Source organism: Hylobates moloch, unplaced genomic scaffold (assembly GCF_009828535.3).
Source record: "Hylobates moloch isolate HMO894 unplaced genomic scaffold, HMol_V3 SCAFFOLD_1, whole genome shotgun sequence".
NCBI lineage: Eukaryota > Metazoa > Chordata > Mammalia > Primates > Hylobatidae > Hylobates > Hylobates moloch.
In genome coordinates this window covers 235,885,924-235,907,084 of record NW_026652276.1, presented here as the reverse complement: position 1 = coordinate 235,907,084, position 21,161 = coordinate 235,885,924, and the positions used below count along the sequence as shown (strand labels likewise).

Here is a 21,161-nt window from a genome sequence, read left to right as displayed (position 1 = left end):
GCTAAAAAATGCTAACAATCATAGGAATCTTCAACAAATCATAATCTTTTTGCTGGTCAAGGGTCTTGTTGACATTGATGGCTACTGACCCGGGTGCTGAAGGTTGGGGTGATGGTGGCAATTTCTTAAAATAAGACAATGAATTTTGCCACATCAATTGACTTTTCCTTTCATGAAAGACTTCTCTAGCATGTGATGCTGTTTGATAGCATTTTACCCACAGTAGAACTTCTTCCAATGTTAGAGACAATTCTCTCAAACCCTGCTGCTTTATCAACTAAGTTGATGTGATATTCTAAGTCCTTTGCTGCCATTCCAACAATGTTCACAGCCTCTTCACCAGGAATAGTAGATTCCATCTCAAGAAACCAGTTTTTTTTTGTTGTTTTTTTGTTTGTTTGTTTTGTTTTTTTTTGAGATGAAGCCTCACTCTGTCACCCAGGCTGGAGTGCAGTGGCACGATCTCGGCTCACTGCAACCTCCGCCTCCTGGGTTGAAGCAATTCTCCCACCTCAGCTTCCCAAGTAGCTGTGACTACAGGTGTGTGCCACTGCAAATGGCTAATTTTTGTATTTTTAGTAGAGATGGGGTTTCACCACATTGGCCAGACTGCTCTCGAACTCCTGACCTCAAGTGATCCACCTGTCTCGACCTCCCAAAGTGCTGGGATTACAGGCATGAACCACTACGCCCGGCTTTTTGTTTTGTTTTGTTTTAAAGGCAGGGTTTCACTGTATTGCCCAGGCTGGAGTGCAGCAGCATGATCTTAGTTTACTGCAATCCTGACTTCCCAAACTCAAGTGATCCTCCCGCCTCAGCCTCCCGAGTAGCTACAGGTGTGTACCACCAAGCCCGACTAATTTTTTTTATGTTTTGTAGAGATGGGGTCTCGCCATGTTGCCCAGGCAGGTCTCAAACTCCTAGGCTCAAGTTATCTGCCTGCCTCAGCCTCCCAAAGTGCTGGGATTTCAGGGGTGAGCCTGTAATCTGTGCCTGGCCAAGAAACCACTTTCTTTGTTCATCCATGAGAAGCAACTCCTTATCTGTTCAAGTCTGATTATGAGATTGAGGCAATTCAGTCCCATCTTCAGCCTTCACTTCTAATCCCATGTCTCTTGTTGTTTCCACCACATCTACAGATACTTGTTCCATGCAAGTCTTGAACTTCTGAAAGTCATCCATGAGGGTTAAAATAAACTTCTTCCAAACTCCTGTGAATATTGATAATTGATCTTCTCTTATGAATTATAAATGTTCTTAATGGCATCTCAAATGGTAAATCCTTTCCAAAAGGCTTTCAATTTACCTTGCCCAGCTCCATCAGAGGACTCACTGGCAGCTATGGCCTTATGAAATGTATTTCTTGAATAATAAGACTTGAAAGTAGAAATGACTCCATGATCCATGGGCTGCAGAATGGATGTTGTGTCAGCAGGCGTGAAAACAACATTCAGGCCAGGCGTGGTGGCTCACGCCCGTAATCCCAGTACTTTGGGAGGCCGAGGAGGGCAGATCACTTGAGGTCAGGAGTTCGAGACCAGCCTGGCCAACATGGTGAAACCCTGTTCTACCAAAAATACAAAAAATTAGCCAGGCGTGGTGACGCATGCCTGTAATCCCAGCTACTTGGGAGGCTGAGGCAGGAGAATTGCTTGAACCTGGGAGGCAGAGGTTGCAGTGAGCCAAGATCACTTCACGCCACTGCACTCCAGCCTGGGGGAGAGAACGAGACTCCGTCTCAAACAAACAAACAAACAAACAACAACATTAATCTCCTTGTACATCTCCAATAGAGATCTTGGGTGACCAGGTGCATTGTCAATAAGTAGCAATATTTTGGAAGGAATCATTTTCATAAGAAGTAAGTCTTAACAGTGGACTTAAAGTATTCAGCAAACCATACTGTACACAGATGTGCTGTCATCCAGGCTTTGTTGGTCCATTTATAGAGCACAGGCAGAGTAGGTTTAACATAATCCTTAAGAGCCCTAGGATGTTTCGATTGGTAAAATTGGCTTCAACTTAAAGTCACCAGCTACATTATCTCCCCACAAGAGAGTGAGCCTGATCTTTGAAGATTTAAAGCCAGATATTCACTTCTCTCCAGCCATGAAAGTCCTAGAAGGCATCTTCTTCCAATAGAAAGCTGCTTGGTCTACATTGAAAGTCTGTTGTTTAGTGGAGCCATCTTCATTGACGGTCTTACCTAGATCTTCTGAAGAACTTGCTGCAGCTTCTCCATCAGCACTTGTTATTTCACCTTGCACTTTTATGTTGTGGAGACGGCTTCCTTCCTTAAACCTCATGAACCAACCTCTGCCAGCTTCACCCTTTTCTTTTGCAGCTTCCTTACCTCCCTTGGCCTTCACAGAATTGAAGAGAGTTAGGGCCTTGCTCTGGATAGGCTGTGGCTGCAGGGAATGTTGTGACTGGCTTGATCTTCTATCCAAAGCACTAAACCTCTCTCCATATCAGCAAGGAGCTTGTGTCACTTTCTTAGCAGTCGTGTGTTCACTGGCATAGCACTTTTAATTTCCTTCAAAACCTTTTCCTTTTTATTCACAACTTGGCTAACTGGCACCAGAGGCCCAGCTTTCAGCCTGTCTCAGCTTTCACCATGGCTTCCTCACTAAGCTTAATCATTTCTAGCTTTTGATTGAAACTGAAAGAAAATGTGACCCTTCTTTTACTTGAACATTTACAGGCTGTGGTTGGGTTTCAATGTTGTTGAAACCCAACAATGTTGTTGTGTCTCAGGGAATGGGGAGGCCCCAGGAGAGGGAGGGAGACCAGAAACGGCCAATCAGTGGAGCAATCAGAACACACATAACATTTATCGATTAAGTTTGTCATCTTATATGGTGCCGTTCATGGCACCCCACGACAATTCCAAGAATGACATCAAAGATCACTGATCACAGATCACCATGAGAGGTATCATAATAATGACAAAGTTTGAAATATTGTGAAAATTACCAGAGCGTGGCACAGGACAAAAGTGAGCACGTGCTGCTGGGAAAATGGTGCCGATAGACTTGCTTGACACAGGGTTGCCACAAACCTTCAATTTGCAAAAACGCACTCTCTGTGAAGCATGATAAAGTGGGATACAAGAAAATGAGGTCTGCCTGCCTCTGTGCGCTGTACATGAAAACAAGCCTAATTCTCCAGAGACCTTAGCAGCGGCTGTTTGTTTTTGCGGTTGTTGAGTTTTTTTGTTTTTGAGTTTCATCTTGTTTTTAAACAAAAATAAGGTGCTGGCACTCCTGTCTTGATAGTGTAGTCACTGCCTCTTCTCCACCTCCTTTCTCTGTACGCCCTTGGCCCCTCTCTACCAAGCTACTGGAACCCACTCATGTCTTTGTACAAATTAGAGGAATTCTCCCTCTTTGGGCAGTCACACCTTGGTGAGTGGGTGGTGCCTTTGTGCTTCCTGAAGTGGATGCCGCCCTATGCCAGTACACAAAGCTCAGCAAACAGAATCTCAGCTGGGTTTTAACTCAACCACCTCAGGGGGCTGCTCTGTGCAGTGAACAACCTGCTCAACTGTGCAGGGCAGCCTGTTTCTCCACCACCTTCTATCTCTATACTAGCAAATAAAAAAAAGGACACGGAGAACCACATCCACTCTTAAAAGCCTTGGACCAAAGGGTGCTATAGGGTCACTTTTGCTTCCGGACCATTGGTCAGTACTAAGCTGATGTCCTCAACCTAACGACAAAGGAGGCTGGGAAACAGGCAGGTGCAGATGGAATGTCTGGGGATCACACTCCATGCCACGGTCCTCTTCAGCAAATACTTGTCCTTGTGTGCCGATACCTGTGTTTCCATCATGGACTAGCTATTCCTTGGGATTAGTGTCACCTCTGCCCGCTCAGTGACTCTCTCTAAAATGCAGTGACTTGGGGAGGGATAGATCTCAGCTCTGTGGCTTTGGGCGGCTGGCTCACCCTCTCAATGCCTCCCTAGGACTGTCCCGTACTAGTCCCAGGACTCACCTCACCGGATTGTGTGAGCGGAAAGTGAGGTGACCTGTGAAGTGCCTGGCACAGTGCATCCTGCTCCTGAGCACCTGGCAGACGCTCGCGATTGCTGTCATTGGTGACCCTTTGGTGGAGGCAAGCATATCGCATCCCTGGTCTCTCAGCACCCTGAGGCCAAGGCTTGGTGGAGCCCAGAAAGAGCTGAAGACGGAGGCCAGGCAAAGCCCCAGGCAAGGGAGGGCCCTGCAGCTTGTCTCCACTGCAGATGTGCTCGGGGGGCCACTGAAGAAGCTGGGAAAGGGAGGGCTCCATCCTTAGCTTTTCCCCAAACATTATCATCGAACACCTTCCTTCGCTCCCTGCCGAAAACAGCATGGTGCTTAATTTGGTGCAAAATTATGTGTTCAGTCATTTTCAGTTTTATGTACCTGTATTTCACAGCCTCATAAAAAGTTCTTTAGCTTCCACTTTGAGAAGTTCAGCTCTAGACCTTATGGGTCTGCTCTATGGGAACCAGATTCCCTCTCATGGGAAGTCAGCCAAGCAGTAATACTAGCAGCAACAGTAACAGCTCCGCGCTAATAAGTGCATGAGTGCTCTCCATGTGCTCAGCACCTTACTGGGCACGTGCAACGCAGAGCACCCAAGGGGACCCTGAGACGGCATGACCTGTAGTGGGCAGGGAGGATCCCAGTTGGCTCCTGCCTCCGTAAGAACAGTCACTGCCTTTGACTGAGCATTTATTCTGTGCCGGGCTTGTTACGTGTCTAAGTTCAACAGTCCTCTGAGGCAGATTAATTCCCCCATCTAGCATAGAGGAAACCAAGGCACAGCAGGTAAGGAGTGGGGGCAGGCTGCGTGGTGTCTCCCTCCGGCCTGCTGGATCCAGAGCCCTGAGGGTGGCATCAGGCTGCTGCAGAGCCTCAGATCTCCAGGAGGGAGGAGGAGGGGAGCCGGGACTTACAGGGAACTGAAACAACCAAAGGATAGCACATACGAGTTCATTATTTGCTATGTCTGCAGTTAGAAAATCACAGCCAGCCCTGGCAGACGCTTACTGAGTGCTCAGTGTACACCAGGCGGGATCCCAGTGCCCATGGGCACTCTCTCATGTGATTGTCACTGCAGGCTTTCAAGTTAATTCTATTATCTGCAGGTTTCAGATGAGGAAACCAAGGCCCAGAGAGGAAAAGGCACAGCAGGCATGACACCAGCGCCATCGGCATTTGCTTCACCCTTGCAGATTACGAGGCCAGTTCATGTGCATGTCGTTGGTGCCGGGGGACAGCGTCTCCCTGGGGACACACACATGCAATCTGGCCAGGCCTAAACCAAGTCAGGATTGTGTTGCTGGTGAGGTAAACCAGCCAAGGTCGCAGAGAGCAATGCCACACAGCAAATAAGAGCTCACACAGCCCCATACACCCTGGCCAGCCCAGAGAGCCTCCCTTCCCTGACCTCAGTCCTCTCCCCCATGAAATGGTGTTAAGACCAGTAGCCACCTGGTGGGGTGCATTATGAGAGTGACTGAAGATAACCCACATACCATGCTGAGTACTGGCTGTCCTGGGTTGAACAGTGTACCCCCAAATTCATGTCCTGGGAATATGTGAACGGGACCTTATTTGGAAATAGGGCCATACAGATGTGATCAGAGGTCACACAAAATTAAGGGGGGCCCAAATCTAATATAACTGGTGTCCTTACAAGCAAAGGGAAATTTGGGTCCAGACACAGGGCAGAAGGCCGTGTGACAGCAAAGACAGAGATTGGAGTGAGGGGTTGCCAGCCTTCATGAAGAGCCAGGAAGAGGCGAGAAGGGTCTCCCCTGCAGCCTTCAGAGAGAGCCCAGCTGACACCTCGATTTTGGCCTTCTAGCCTCCAGGACTCAGAGAATAGACTTCTGTCGTGTGAACCCCTCAGTGTGTGCTACTGTTACAGCTGCCCTCAGAAACTCCTACACTGAGACCTAGTAGGAACTCAGTCAATATTGGGTGTTATAATTATTTGAGACAGGAAGAGACATTACACCAATGCCTGGGAAATGTGACTTCCAGAACAAGAACTACAACGGAAGTGCTAGAGTGTGCACTAAGCTGGCTACAGCTAAAGGGCAGAACACTGAAGGGATTAGGAGAAACGGGAATATGGGAGACACTTCCCTTCTAGGGTCTTTGTCCAGCCTTTCTTCCCGGGAATGTGGAAACCCACTGTTTATCAATTGTGTGCTTTACAGCAGTGACAGTGTGTCTGCTTCCTACACAGACAAAAATATGGCAGGGATGGACATTCTCAAGTCCTGGAAACCAGGGACAGTCGGGGGTGGGTGGATTCTTCCCAACCTTCCAAGCTCTCTGTGGGGGAGGGGGATACTGCTGCCAGCTGCCCCTCCCCTCAGGCTGCCAGTTGCCTGGCCTGCCTGGGGGACTGTGTGTGTGCGTGTAGCCTCCTGCACCCGCCCCCCCTGCTGAGGCCAGGGAGCCGGAAGGGCACAGACGGGCTTTGGAATGCAGGGCTGTGCAGCACACTTTAGTAGGAGTCAGGTTTTCTGCCTGAGGCAGAGGGAATTCTAACACACACTAGAGCAGAAAGACAGAAATTGCCTTTTAGACGGCTGCCATCAGCAATATTTAGCAGGCAGGCTCTGCAGGGCAGTTTAACCTTCTGTAACCTTACAGTTAAGTGCTGGCTCGCTGGCTGGCTCTCTCTCTCTCTCACACACACACACACACACACACACACACACACACACACACACATTCCTCTGTGCAGATATATCCGTGGTTCTGCTTAATATTTTACCACAGTGGTTTTACTTCAAGGGGAGCTCTACAGGCTGACGTTTCTTCTTCTATGTGTGCCCAATATTTTACACGTACACACATGCACAAACTTGCATATTCATATCTTCCAGGAATTGACACTTAAAGAGGCAGGAACCTGAGAGCTTCTTGCTCATCAGAGCAATGCCAAATGTACAGTTGGAGCTTGGCAAATAATTAATAGTAATGAAAATTGACATTGCAAAAATTAAAGTGAGAGGGCTGATAGAAAGGAATTGGTTTGGTTGTCAAACCTCAAGCCTAAAGGGAAACAGATTGCTTTGGAGAATCTTTTAATTAATTTCTGAGTTTCCCTGTTTCTTCTTTGCTGCGTGAGCGGAGGTCCTTCCTGGGCCATCAGGATGCTCTACGGAAGGGGACTGGTCGGAGAGGGATGGATGGTGTTAGGGATGCTCCCATCTTGGGAGCCTCCGGAATTCCTCAGTCCCCAGTAAGGAGAGCTCAAGGTGGGGGTGACACAGCCCAAAGAGGGGTTCGTTTTGTAAATTTACTTTTATTACCGATGAATAAACCAAGAGGTCTAGCTCATTCATTGCTAAAATAAAAATGGATCTCTACAGTCTGACCAAGTTCAGCCACTGAGCTGCAGCATTAACTTGTATTCTAACAAGATTAAAATATATTTGTCCTGGGGATTAGCATACTTAAGTCCCCTTTTGCCTTTTTAGCGGTGGCAGGGCACTTTGATCTGCCTTGCGTGGCAAGAGCGCGGCTTGGGCCCAGCGATCCGACTGCCGAGTGTGAAATCAGCCTGATGTCATCCCATTCTTCAGCTTTTACATCTTTCCCCAGTTTAATTATATTTCCGCCACAAAGCTCCCGCGTCTCATTGCATATTCAAGTTTGACTAGGAAGCATTTAAAAAACAGTGTGGATGAAATACCCCTGTGGGGGGAAGGGACGGGGTGGGTTGGCGGGGTGGGGGTGGGGGCTGCAAATCTTCATGGAGCCAAGGCAGCGAGCCCCAACACCCGCATCGCCGCATAGATGGTCTCACCTGCGTGGAAATGTGTCCAACTTCCGCCTGCCCCGCCCGCGAGGCGCCCAGTTCCCCCGCGACGGCGCCAGGCACAAAGGCCATTGTCACGCCGGGCATTAAGTATGGGGGCTGTTTTGCCTTGCGACTCCAGCGGGTTTGTATGACATTCTTCCTCTGACGTGCTGTTTTTGTTTCCTTGGGGCTCTGAATCCACAGGGCGCGTTCCCGTCTCTACATATAAAAGATGTTTTTCTCCCTGAGAGTGATGAGTCACCGGTGGAATCACCTACTCTGAGGCAGTATGCAGTCACTAAAATAAATTCTAAGGCTCACTGAGTTCCCAGGGGCAATGGGCCCAGCTGGTCTTTGATCACCTTTAAAAGAATCAGAACATTTAACTCTCCATCCAGACCTGATGTTCTGGCCTTCATTCAGAAAGGCAGGCCCATCATGGGAATAGGCCTAGAGTGGCCCCGGAGTAGCACCTGCTAAAGCTACCTCACCTGGGGGGGACACCAGAAGCCTCTTCCTTTATAGCTTAGTAGGTGGAGGCGGGGGGACAATACGACAGAGAGTTACAGGTACAAATTGATGACCAGTCCTGGTCCTGCTAGCTGTAGTGGCCACTCCCATCCAAGGGCACTAGTATTGGGGACAGGAAGTGAGCCACCTGTAGAAGTGGTTGAGGCTTTGACCTTCACCCCAGCTCCTGGCCACAGACTCCATTCATACCTGATGAGAGACCAGAGCATCCTGCCTGGGGCTCCTGGAGTCAGGGACCCTAGGACATTACTTCCACATACAAGCTGGGCAGCACAGAAATGCAGATTGGCTACTCCAGCGGATGAGGGCAGGTTGATGCTGGGAAATGCTCTCCGCAGGCAGCCCCTCTTGTCTGGGAGTTTTCAGTGTTTGCACTTTTTCGGAGGGAGGACTTGCAGGTAGGGGACAGACGATGGATGGCTGAGTGATGCGCGTTCTCTGCCGCTTGAGGGAAAGGAGAAGGTGGCTCTGCTGGCTCCTTCAAACGGTTCAGATTTGTGACTGTTTTTATTTTGAATAATCACTCCTGTTAAAGTTGGAGGTTAGCAACACATTGGTTCTTAAATTGAATGATATAATTATAAAATTATCTCCATGTAATTAACTCAGGATTATGTTTCATTCTATTTAGCATGTAATCAAAGCCTGTTATGCTTTTAGCTATAGGAACAGCAATTAATTTAAAAGGGTTACTGAGACTGTTCGCTATTTAGACAAAATAGATCATCCCACCATTAGGACGCCCACTCGTTCTTGGAGGAAGAGCTGGGATGGGGTGGCACGGTGCGTGGGGCGTGCACTGACCGACACACAGGCGAGGCTGGCTTTGCCTGTTTCCCTCTTGCCTAGTTTGGTGCCTGGAGATGGGAAGCACTCCTGTCTGTGCTTTGAGCCAAATCCTTCTCATCGTGATGGGATTCTGCTTAGCGTGGCCATTATCACTTGCAATGGAAAACAGAGTGGTGTGTAAAGTACTGGGTGTCTATAGAAACCCACGGCAGAACACCTTGCTTATTTGGGGGTCAAGACAAGTGTGGAGAAAAAAATCTTGAAATGAAGATTTTGCATGTTTGAGCCCTGCAACAAACAAGCACTCACACAGCAGTTTCCAAAGAGCAGGAAGGTTCTGTTCCCAGAAGTGCTGGCCAGCATCCTCCAGCATCTTCCAGCATCCTGGGCTTCATGGGCAGAATGCTGTCCCACTCTCCCGCACCTCCTGCCACCGTCCCACTTTTTCTTACTGTGTGGACACTGCCTCTCGCGTGCATTACATCCTTTCCCCTACTCCTAAGCAGCAGCGTGGATGCCTCATTGGCTGGGAGAAGCAAGGAGGTGTAAGGGCCCTACTGAAAGCTGCACCTGGGCTGTGGAGGGTGTCACTGCTGGGGGGTGCAGAGGCTCACCTGGGAGAGCTTCGCCTCCCCAGCCCCTCTCTGTTCTATGCCAGGTGCTGTGTGTTCATCACCTCCCAAAACAATCTCACCAGAGACGCATTACGTAGATGAACTTTCTGAGTAAGAGGAGAATGGCTGGACTCTGGGGGAGTTAGTGAACAGTCAAGCTGTGATTTGAACACAGGGCTGTGTCATTTCAAAATTCTATGCTTTCCACCGAACCACACTTCTTTCAGTGCTAAGTGATGCTATAGAGGTATTTGCATGAAAAACACAGAACCCAAACTGTCCTAAGCCCGTGTGCAACAGCAAACCCCTGGGCATCTGAAGAGCTCAACCTAAAGCTTTCTTTGCAGGCAGGCCCCTGTCTTTCCACCATTCATCTGGGTGACTGGGAGTTTCTCAACTTTCACAAGCATTAGAAGTCATGGAGAGGTGGCAGCCTCTGTGTTATAATGGATATGACTTACTGGGGAACCTTACTTGCAGTCACATGGTAAGAGCTTTGTATGAGGCCCTTAGAACAGTCACAGTTATAGAGAAGGAATGTGGAATGGTGGGTGGCAGGGGCTGGGTGGGGGGATGGGGACGTAGTGTTCATGGGTACAGAGCTTCAGTTTTACAATATAAAACGAGTTCTGGAAATGCGTGGTGGCGATGTTGCACAGCACTGTGGGTTTATTTAATGCCACTGAAGTGTACACTTAAAATGGTTAAGATGGCAAATTTTGTCATGTGTATTTTACAACAAAAAATTTGGGAGAAAATATACTAATAGCACTTGCCTTGGCGAACGTAGAATTCTGCAAACGGCTGGTGATCCTGCCATTTCCCTGACTGCCTGAATCTAGATAAATACTAGTTTTCAGAATTCGCATGTTGTTGTTGCTGTTGGAGAATAAAACCCTCTCAGAAAACCACAGGACAAAGTTTTGGCCTAAAGGAAAAACTCAGATGCAACATCCCATGGCCACTGAATGAAACCGAGCGCGGGGGCCAGGGACGTCCTGGGCAGGCTGGGCGGACTCGGCCAGGCTGCCGCGGGGAGGGGCACCGACGGGAACGGGCAGCAGCTCCTCGCAGCGCGCTTGGCAGCGGAGCCTGTGATTACCCATCCAGAGAGGGAAGAAAAGAGAAGGGAAGAAAGGAAAGTTAGTGGAGGGGGTAGAGGCTGGGGAAAGGAGGGGGGCACACGGCGACGACAGAGCCTGCCAGTCCCCTTCCAGACAAAGGACTTGGCGGGAGGGGGGAACCCCGAATGCGTTTGCTGAAAGGAGGGAGGCGGCTCCTTCCGCGCAGGCAGCGCGCGCCCGGACCGCGCGGCCAAGTTTCACATCTCGACAGATGGGGTCGAGCGGCTGGCCGCCCGGTTTCTTCCAGACGGTTGGTGCAAACAGTGATCCTCACCATTCCTCGGCCCCACGGAGGACTCTTGGCTGGGACAGGGTCCTTCTCGCCTGCGTCTCCCACCCAACCCCTCTGCGGCGGAGAAAGCGCCGCAGGCCGGGCAGCCCCTCAGGGCTACCGGGTCCCGGCTCTGCGTCGCTCCTGGGTCTCCGTGGAGGCTGGGAGTGGGGCCTCTCTGGGACGCCTTCCAGGCTGAGGGGGTGAAAAGGCGGCCCGGGAGGCAGATCTCGGCGACTCTTTGTTTCTGCTTCGGGCATTGCGCGGGGCTCAGCCCCGGAGGGGGCGGAACAGCCAACAGGGCGGGGCCCGGGCTCAGGACCCGGAGTTCCCCCTCCTAGAAAGCCGGGTCGGGCGTCCCCAGGGGACACAGAGGGCCCCCAGGGGTCTGGAGAAAGCCCTGCCCTCGGCCTGGAAGAGTTGCTCAGGCCTTGCACGGGCCTGGGGCTGGAGCTGGGGCTGGAGAAGGGCAGCGGGCCTGGGCCGCGCCTGGTCTCCGGGACTTCGGAGTCGTTCCGGGGAACCCCACCCCTCAAAGTAGGGCTCCCCGAGTCTCTCTGAGGAAACTGGGCCTGGACTGAAGAGCTGGCCGGCTGCTAGCACGAGGCCACTAACAACAGCAGTAATAATAACCGTCATCGCCAGCCTTTCCAGCGAGAGCCGAGAGCGCGGGCGCACCACGCTTGATTAAATCACATAATTAGGAGCCGCTTTAATGAATATTATTACATTTCAGGCGATTTCAAGAATGGCCTTTTATTTTCTCTGGGCAGGCAGCATAAATATAACGAAGTGTTTGAGATTATTAATAAAAACATGAACGGTCTACTTGGGGTTCGCGCCGCGCGGCAGTGAGGCCACCGGCATCGCTCACAAATCTGTGCAACAGAGCTGTCCGCGCGCCGGGCCTGCCCGCCCCAGGGGCCGGGGGACCCCACTCTCCGTCCCGCCGGCGGCTTCCCTTCCCCACCACCCACGTCCGCTCCCTACTTGGAGGCCTGGAGAGGGCCTAGCTCTCCGCCGAATGGGGCCGCGATGCCTGGAAGAGGGGTCCCCGCCCGGAGGCCCGGCGCCGCCGGGGCTGCAGTGTGTGCAGGGGCGCGTCGGGAAGGGGGGACCCGTCTCCCCGGAGGCTGATTTCTGCCTCACCCGGCGAATCCCCACTTTAGGAATTGCACCTTGGCCCTTTGTCGTCAGTCGCTATTAACCTCCCAGCGCGCGGCGGCTCAGCCTGGCAGGCTGCAGTTTTCGGCGGAGCCGGGACCCTCCCGGGGGCGCTTGGGGAGCCGCCGAGGCGAGCGGAGACCGCAGAGGGCGGATATTAAACCAGCGGGAGACAGAATGACTTCTAGCAGAGCCCCAGCGAACAACGCTGCCTCCCGGCCGGCTCCGCGGCGGCAGGCATATTTGCATATAGAGTGTCTGGGCGTGTGTTGCGCGCACTGGACGCCCGGGCACACCTGTGTCCAGCGGTGCAGGAGCCCCCATCGATTTGACCTTTTCACTTTAGGAAAACAGAAATGCTGGCGCCCTCTTGGTGGTCAGGCTGGGTCACTCGCATGGCTCCTTCCCTCTGCTCCTTAGGAGAAAGGCAGGGCAGGTCGGCATTGCTGCTGTCGGCGGGTGTCGACCCTGGGATTCTGACTCCAGCCCCCCACTCATCCAGCCCCGTTGGCAGAGCTGGGTGCAGCGGAGAAGGAAGGCTCTGGGCGCCAAGGAGCCCCGCCAGGCCCTCTCTGTCCCGCACTCTCGCGGGGGCGCCTGCTTGGGCAGGCCTGCAGGGCGGCGGGTCCTCCGAGGCCAGGACTCCCAGACCCTCGCGGAGTCTCTGCCCGGCTGTGGAGTAAGCTCAGCCTGGGCCCGGCGGGGACACAGCTAGGCCTCGGGCGCGGGGGTCGTTCAGCTCGAAGGAGCAAGGACTTTCTTTATAAATGAGCTTTCCTCTTCTGCACACTTAGGGAACCCTCCTCCTGTGGGGCAACAGTCTGGCCGGGGGCCCAGTCGTGGGGCGGTGTCTGCAGTCGGGGTCCAGATCCGCGGCACGCAGAGCCCAGGAGGCCCGGGAGGAACCAGCGGGCAGAGGACTTGGGAAAGGCGCACCGTCTTCCCTGCAGGCCTGACTCCGGTCTCCATGGCGAAAGCAGGCAGGTGGCGCAGCCGCGGCTCTCCATGACGGAGCAGCTTAGATTATATGCTGTTGGATTAAAATGTAATAAACATAGGAGTAAAAAGAAAAATCTCAGCGTTTCAAGGGTCTGAGGACTCATCCAGTTCCAAAGAGAAAGAACACTCTCCATGCCACTGTAAGCCTAGTGTCTGCTTGAACACGTCTGAGGACGGGGAACTCATGACCTTACAAAGCTGTGCCTTGCCCCTTTTCAGTGTTATAATTTGAAAACAGATTTTTAAAAAATGATCGCTTCATGTTACCGTATTTTTATTAAAATGAGAGAGGCCAGTACGGCAATAGAAGTTGTGCCAGTATTTTTGGTTTGGTTTTTAATCTACGAACTTTCTGAACTGTTCAGAAGTCGGGGTTCGTGGAGAATGCGTGGTCTCGCCCCATCAGCGATGACCCTGGGGCACAGCTTGGGCCCAGGCAACGAGAACTCGGGAGTCTCCGCGGTGAGACCCCAGCTCTCTCCTTCCAGGGGCCTGAAAATCCCGAGGGGCAGCCCCCAGACCGCTTCCTGGCAGGGCAGAGGCCCAGCCCAGAGGCCCCGCGTCCACCTGGGAAAGCCAACGGCCCAGCTGCCTGGGGAAACAGAAAACGCCTAAAAAGTTGCCTTCGGTAACAGATCTCCAGTCTCTGAGTTTCTTTTACAGGGAGAAGAAAAAAAATTTTTTTAAGCCATGAAAGTTTGGAAAAACAGCAATTCAACGCGTAGATCACTCACTCAAAGACCCCAAACACTTCCTGATGAGCGGACTCCAGAGGCGCGGTCAGCACAGGCGAAGCTGGTCCCTCCCCCAATCCTGCTTAGGAAGTTGTACAAAGTCTTTTGTTTTGGGGGGGAAACAACAAAAGGTAAACAAAAATGACACTTTGAAAGGGACAGTCTCTTTGTCTCAGTGGAGTAAAAAGTTCCTGTCCCCAGGGGGAAGTGCCTCGGTCGGTCCAGCACGGGTGGCAGGGCCAGTGGGCACCCAGCCGGTGGGAGACCTGTTGAACTTCGCAAAATTTTAAAAAATGTAGTCACTGGAATAGCACCGTAGTTTTGAACACTTGCTCCTGGTAACAAAATGTGTACTTAAATTATTTTGGTTATTCTGTGCTCATATGTGACATATCCAAACTGTCTTATTTAAAAAAAAAAAGAAAAATCACGTCTCGCTACAAAGGCACCTGGCACCTGCTCCGAGGCGGGGCGAAGGCCGTGAGCACCTGAGTACTGGGGAGGATGCCTAGGCAGTTCCTCTGGACTCAGACATGCTTAGAAAACTCATCATTCCACCTGGGACCTTCAGTATTTTATAATAAAGAGGTTTTGTTTTATTTAATGTAACCTTCAAGAATTTAAACACACAAAAATGCAGGGGAGGGGGGTGTTCACAATTTTGATAACCACAGTTGTAAATAGAAACATTCATTCATTTCTCATAAGATTATAAATATTTGACACTGGAACTGTAAAATGCACGTTTTATAAACTAAAACAACAAAGAAAACAAAAAACAGAAACAAACTTTGCTTCCTGCTAAAAAGGCATGTCATTTCATTGAGTTTCCTAAGCAGCAGATGGTTATTCACAGACTTTTAAATTACAGCTTTTGTTTTTATACTTTCCTTTTTAAAAAGGTTTACACTATTATGTACAACGTAAAAACTATTACTGCAATGAAATAAAGAGGTTTAAGGCAAAAGAGAAGTTCACCCTCAGTCCTCAGGGAGACCACTGGGACTCCCAGCTCAGCCGTGGGCACACCCCCTGGGCTGTCCCAGCCACAGATGGACAGTTGGATTGGTCTTTCCCCATACACTAAACAGAAGACAGTGTGGAGTTATATATAGATAATGTGTTTGTTTATATATATATATAGGTACTTGGTGGGAAATATATTGAATATATTTAATTTACACTGTACCACACCTTCAAAAATAAAATGTATATTTTTAAAAACAAGAAAAGACAAAAAGTGATAAGAAATGATTATTTACACATTTTCTTCCTTCTTCTAGATCCTGGAGGATTCTGAGTTCTTTTGAAAGACAAAGTAGCCACATGTTCCAGAACTGTGGACTCAAACACACCTGGTGTGTGTGTGTGTGCGCGTGTGCGTGTGTGTGTGCATGTATGTGTGCGTGCATGTGTGCATGTGTGTGCGCGTGTGTGCGTGCGTGTGTGTGTTCACATGCTACAGACATATGTGTAAGCACACATATTTATCTTGGAAGAATGTTCTGTATAGCAGAAGCAGCCACTCCAAGAAAAGAAAAAAATAAAGGAAAAAAAGAAAAAAATAGGGAAGAGAAGAAAAAGGAAGGGAAGATGATGCCATCTCCCTCTACAGAGCCTTCTGCCCGCCCAGAAACAGTGAGCCATGGCCTCATTTCTGGGACCCTGGCTGGCACCCAGGGTGGCTGGTGGAGTCACAGGAAATTCCTGGGGCCAAGCCAAAAGGAGGGTCGCCCCACCGCTCTTGGGCTTTAGGCCACACACCCCAGGCCTTTGGCCCCAGAACCTCGAAGCGCTTCTGCATGGAGGCAGTGCCCAGGGCAGGAGGGTTAGGCCTGCGGCAGGGCTGCGGCGGGACTGGGGACAGTGACACAGACCACAGACGCAGATGATGTATGCACACGGTTGGGCCTTGGTGAGGAGGAGGAGGAGAGAGGAGGAGGAGGAGAAGGAAGGAAGGAGGAGGAGAAGAAAAAGAAGAAGGAGGAGCAGGAGGAAGGAGGAGGAGGAGGAGAAAGGAGAAGGAGGAGGGAGTTAGGCGCAGGAGGCTGAGGAGAGGGAGCTGGGTGAGGCTGCGGGCCTGGGCGACTGCTGGTGAGCATGGAGCGGACTTCCCAGGGCAGGCCTGGGATACGCTGGGCTGCTTCCCAGGGCCAAATCCCAGAACTGGCCCAAGGACCCTGGAAGTCCCCTCTCCCCCACCAGGTCCCCTAAGCTCCCCAAGGCCTTGAGGTGGCTGGCCCAGGCTTGAGGTGTGGGCCCCTCCTGCTGTCCTCACCAAGCCAACACAAACAAAGTGGCAGAAGTCATAGACCAAATAGGAGCTATTTATTCGGTTCACAGTTGTGTGAAATGCAGCAATAAAAAATCTTTGGACTTCAGCAAGCTGTTTTAATTTTTTCTTCTTTTGAAATAATAAAAAAGTGTCCAATGTCATATAATGGAGCTTAGGGGATTAAAAAAAGGTGAAACCCTAAGCAGCCCCCTTCGCAAAAAAGAAAAAAACCATAAAATTACCATAATCTCATAAACACAAAAAACTCAAAAAAATATTTTATAGTCAGATATTTTGGATTTTATACCACCTGTAAATTATATATACATAGAATATTTCAGAACCTTAGCTAATACACGATATTTTCACTATTAATGCTGGTATAATCTTTATACACTGGCCCTTTATGATTTTAAATTATTGCATTGTTTAGCGCGGACTGAGACCTGGCCTCCATGCCCCCGCCCTACTCGCTGTCCGACTTGCCCTCCTTGGCGGTGGTGGAGTGGTTGTACAAGCCCTGTGCCATGAGGTGCACGGCCAGCGTGTTCTTGTTGCCCGTGGCCTTCTTGATCTTGGCGCGCTTGTTCTGGAACCAAATCTTGATCTGTGACTCGTTGAGGCTGAGCTCCTGCGCCAGGCTCTGGCGCCGCTGCTCTGTCAGGTACCTGTTGGTCTGGAACTCGGCCTTGAGCCTCTGCAGCTGCTCGGCGGTAAAGGCCGTGCGTGGCCGCTTGTCCTCTTTGTTCGGGTTCTTCTTCTTTGGTTTTCGAGACCTGGGACCTGGGTAGATGTGGCGGACAGAGAGAAGTCAGGTTACTCAGAGGTGTGCCACCCAATAGGCACCGGGTAAGGATTCTGGGGCCCCAAGAGGGAAAGTGACTCGTCCAAGGCCACTGGAGGCTGAACGGCCAGATGTGGGGTTGGACTTCGGACTGGGCATGGGCTCAACGCGGACCTCCACCACTTGGTGAGGGAGGACTGGGTGTGATGTCAGTGGGACTATGGGGCACGCCTAGTTGACAGGCTGACCACAAACGAGGGGTCTCTAGATAAAAGTAAAACTCCTGGCTGTAAGCAAAACTCCCCACACTTTCTGGCCTGGTTTTTCCCAGTCCTTTCCGAGGCTCTGTTCAGGAACAGGGATGGCGGTAGCTGCTGGGAGAGAGGGGAGGAGAGAAGACTAGGAAAGACTGCAGGGCGGTCACAGAGGCAGGAGGCGCCCTGAGGGCTGTGATGGGGACCCTCATGGGGATACCCCACAGGGTGTCAAGGGCTGTGGGAGTCAGGGGCAGGTGGGCCCCAAGGACAGGAGGGGCCCAGAGTGTCTGCCTCCACCCAAGCTCCTCTATGACTTCCAGCCAAGGGCTCTGTGGACCCAAGTTCATTCCTTCAAGGAAGAGTCAGTGCATGTACTTCCCTCCTGGGTGGGGAGCGGCACTGAGCTCCTCACAGTGGGTGAGTCCTTCACCCACTGGAAATCTCCCAGGTTTCCTGTCCAGGAGAGGGGACCTGGCTCTGCAAGGGTGTTGACTGCACCACCCTTTTCCCAGACACGGGACTGCTTCACTGAGGGCGGCAGGGTAGCCCAGCTGACCTTGTCCAGGTCCACTTCTGACCCTCCCCACTGTGCCTCCCAACTGGGATTCAGACTTCTGAACCTGCCCTGGCCTCCTCCCTATGGACCTGCCCCAGGTTTTGGGCAGGGTCGCTGTAAGGCTCCTAGGACCTGCTATCCATGGGGAAAGGGCAGAGGGAGGAGAGCAAAGGAGGGAAGTGTCATCAGTTTCCTTTTGGTGTTAAGAGGCTCAACCCCCTGGCATTCCCTGTGGGGGAAGAAGGGGGCAAGGCCATTGGCAGGGAGTGGTGACCTCACCCCTGGGTTTCAATTTGTGCAGTGTATGAATCAGCTTTAGGGAGCATCTGGCCCCAGCTTCATCACAGGTCCCTGCGGCTGGAGAAGGCCTGGGCCCCCCACCCTTCAGGGCCGGAGAGCTGCCGGGCACCCTGAGAAGAGGAATGTGGATCACAGTGGAGGCCCTGGGACTGCACCCTGCCCAGGTCAGAAGAGTCAACTGGGGTGCTGGGGCTGTGCCCAGCAAGAGGTGGGGGACCAACTGGAGGTCCACGGTGAACGCCAAGCACTCCCTCATGGCCAACTGAGCCTTGTGCTCTCTCCAGGAGAGGGGCCTAGAGAAAGAGGATCTGTGGGCACCACCACAGGAGCACCAAGGGCAGCTTTTAAAGCAACCCAGAGGCAGGCTCACCACCCATGACAGCACACACCCTACACTTGGGCACCCACCCCACGCACACGTACACACTAAGTGACTGTCTTGCTCACGCCCAGGGCTCCAGGCCAGTGGGCCTGGCTTTGGTGGGGGTAGGTGCAGATTTGGGGATGGGGTTGGCCCTCCGGAATGGTGGTGAGGGATGGGGCACAAGGCTCCAGGAGAGGCCCCAGCCTCCTGCTCCCAGAGCCCATCTCTGTCTGGGTCTCCAACCACTCCCTTCCCCAGAACTCTACCCCCAAACTCTTCTGGTCCTGGGGCTCTTGTTAATGCACCCATGAAGCAGCCCTCAAAAGGACACCATTTTATAGCAATAAATTTCCCTAGAATAATAATTTTTAGTTCTCTTTTTTTCCTTGATTTTCTTTCAAAAGACAAATACTTAGGAGTCTCAGAAACAGAATCAAACCTCCCCAAGAAAACTCTCTCTGCCCTTTCTTTCGGAGACACCAAAGAGCAGAAACATTATCTTGCAGGGATATTTCAAAGCCCATGAAGATAGGCGACTTGGGCTGGGCTGGGCCGGGCCGGGCCAGGCGGTGCTGCCCAGCTCCCGGGCCGTTGGGGGCTGGCTCAGCGAACTCCCGGCGCCGCCGCACAAAGCCCGGCCGAGTCTCCTCGCCCGGCATTGTGAGCCTGTATGTTAATTAAATATTAACAAAGGAGGAAGACGAGAACAATGGAGCAAATTTCAGATCTAGCTGAGAAATCTGAATTTCATCAGAAATATGCACGCATATTTCTGCGGGATGGCGGCCGAAGGGTTGGCTCACTCTTGCTGTGATCTGGGCAAATGACCCCCGCAAAATAGTTGAGGGTTTGGGGGCAGCGGGGATCCGCTGCCAGCTCGGGGTCAAACAGCCCACTCCTAATGGCGGTTCCCAGCCGCAGACCTGCATGGAATGCAGTTGAGGATTTCTACAAGGACATGGACTTAGTTTTTTAAAATCGCAGATCTATGAAAAAAAACACCCAGCATCTCTGCAGGGCCTCTGCGAATGCTGCCTCTTTCCCATCAGCAGCCCCCAGGAAACCCTGAGAACGTCCTTCCTATTTGGGGATGGCAGATGCCGGAGGGACGGCTGCCTCCCTTGTCCTCGCTGTGTGCAGGAAGGGGGCTGAGCCCCACCACTGCGGGCTGGCGCTGGCAAACAAAGTGGAGCCAAGGGAAAAGGGCGCCTTTATTTTCCTCCTTCCCTGTGTGCATCCTCCTAAGCCCCACCGGTCAGCGCAGGCCCGAGGGGCAGAAGGCAGAGCGGCAAAGGGCCTCGCCTTGTCTTCCCCGAGCACAGCCGGGATAACTGGATGGTAGGACGAGTCTGGGGTGGGCTGGGGCATGCGTCCCCGGCCTGGCCTGAGTTGGAAGATCGTAGGGAAGGGGTTGAGAGTGTGCACTTCCGGGCCCATCTTCCAGCCACCCCGTTCCCACCAAAAAAACCTACGGTGGGGGAGACATGGGCTAGGGGCTGGGAAGAGATGCCCCAAGGGGGTGGAAGAGAGAGGGGGAAGACAGAGAGAGAGAAAGGAGAGAGAGAGAGACAGAGAAAGAAAGGAGGTCCCTTCTGCGGTCCTAAGAAGTCTGTATCCCCTAGCGAATCAGTCCTGCCGCTGGACTCCTGGCCGCTGCCCGGGCCGCGTCAGCTTCACACAATGTCGCGTGAGTCTTTGTGCGTATGTGCGGGGGAGGTTCGAGATGTTTTCCTCCCGGTAAGTTCCCGCGCCAGCACCGCCCCCCAGCTCCGCGGACCTCCCCGCGGCGAGCCGGGACGCGTGGTCCCCGCGGGCTCACCTGAAGAAGGCCGGTCCGAGTAGCGCGTACAGTAGACCCACGCCGGCCAGAGCATGGGCTGCGCGCCCAGGTTGGCGCCGGCTTGTGAGCTATCCGAGTCCGAGCTCACCGACAGGTCGCCGCCGCCCAAGCCGCGGGCCTTGAGCGCCCCGTCCACGGGGCCGCCGGTGTCGCCGCCTTTCTTGGCGCCACCGTGCAGCGAGAGCGTCTTGGAGCCGCCTTCCCCGTCACCCGGAGAGTCGCTGCCGGCGGCTGGGAGCTGCCCGCCCGCGCCGGGCGCACACGGCGGGTTCTGCCGGGGCTCTCGGGAGCCCGACCCCAAGAGCTGCTCCGAGCCGCCCGCGCCGCCGCCTCCCTCCGCACCGCTCGCGCCGCCTTCGCCGCCGGCTCCGCCGCCCCTTCCTCCTCCCGCGCCCGCACAGCAGGTCCCCGAGTCCTTTCGCCGGCCGAACTCGGGCCGCAGGATGTTGTCGATGAAGAAGTTGGTGATGCGGTGCGGGTGCTGGTGGTTGCCGGGCGCCTGCAGGACCGCGGGCAGCATCAGAGCCCGCCGGCGCCCGGTGTCCGCTTCGCCTGGGCTGCTACCGCCGCCGCCCGAGCCGCCGCCGGGGCTGGATTCCGGCTGCCGCTGTCCCTCCACCGCCGCCGCCGCTTCGCCAGGCTTGGGGTCATTCTCCTCCATGCTGTTCACAGTAAATCCCAGACTGGTTCTCCGGGGACGCCCTTCCAAATCAGCCTTTGGCCCTCCCGCGGCGCACACTGA

At 52.7% G+C, this 21,161-nt stretch overlaps 1 protein-coding gene and 1 pseudogene across 1 annotated transcript; both read right to left on the bottom strand.

The window, feature by feature from the left end:
• Window positions 1-449: 449 nt before the first annotated feature.
• Window positions 450-7,907, bottom strand: LOC131384352 (tigger transposable element-derived protein 1-like; annotated as a pseudogene).
• A 3,692-nt stretch (window positions 7,908-11,599) lies between these two features.
• Window positions 11,600-21,155, bottom strand: EN2 (engrailed homeobox 2). The gene is made up of 2 exons (XM_032753196.2): window positions 20,399-21,155; window positions 11,600-17,101 (listed from the first exon to the last, which is right to left on the bottom strand). Exons 1-2 carry the CDS (start codon window positions 21,078-21,080, stop codon window positions 16,785-16,787), a joined length of 999 nt encoding a protein of 332 aa, XP_032609087.1. The 5' UTR covers window positions 21,081-21,155; the 3' UTR covers window positions 11,600-16,784.
• Between the last annotated feature and the right edge of the window lie 6 nt (window positions 21,156-21,161).

Excerpts from the sequence above, each read along its gene's own strand:
- EN2 (XM_032753196.2), bottom strand. The coding sequence starts at position 21,080 with ATGGAGGAGAATGACCCCAAGCCTGGCGAAGCGGCGGCGGCGGTGGAG. Across the intron at positions 17,102-20,398 it reads CTCGGACCGGCCTTCTTCAG|GTCCCAGGTCTCGAAAACCA; the intron begins GTGAGCCCGCGG and ends ACATCTACCCAG.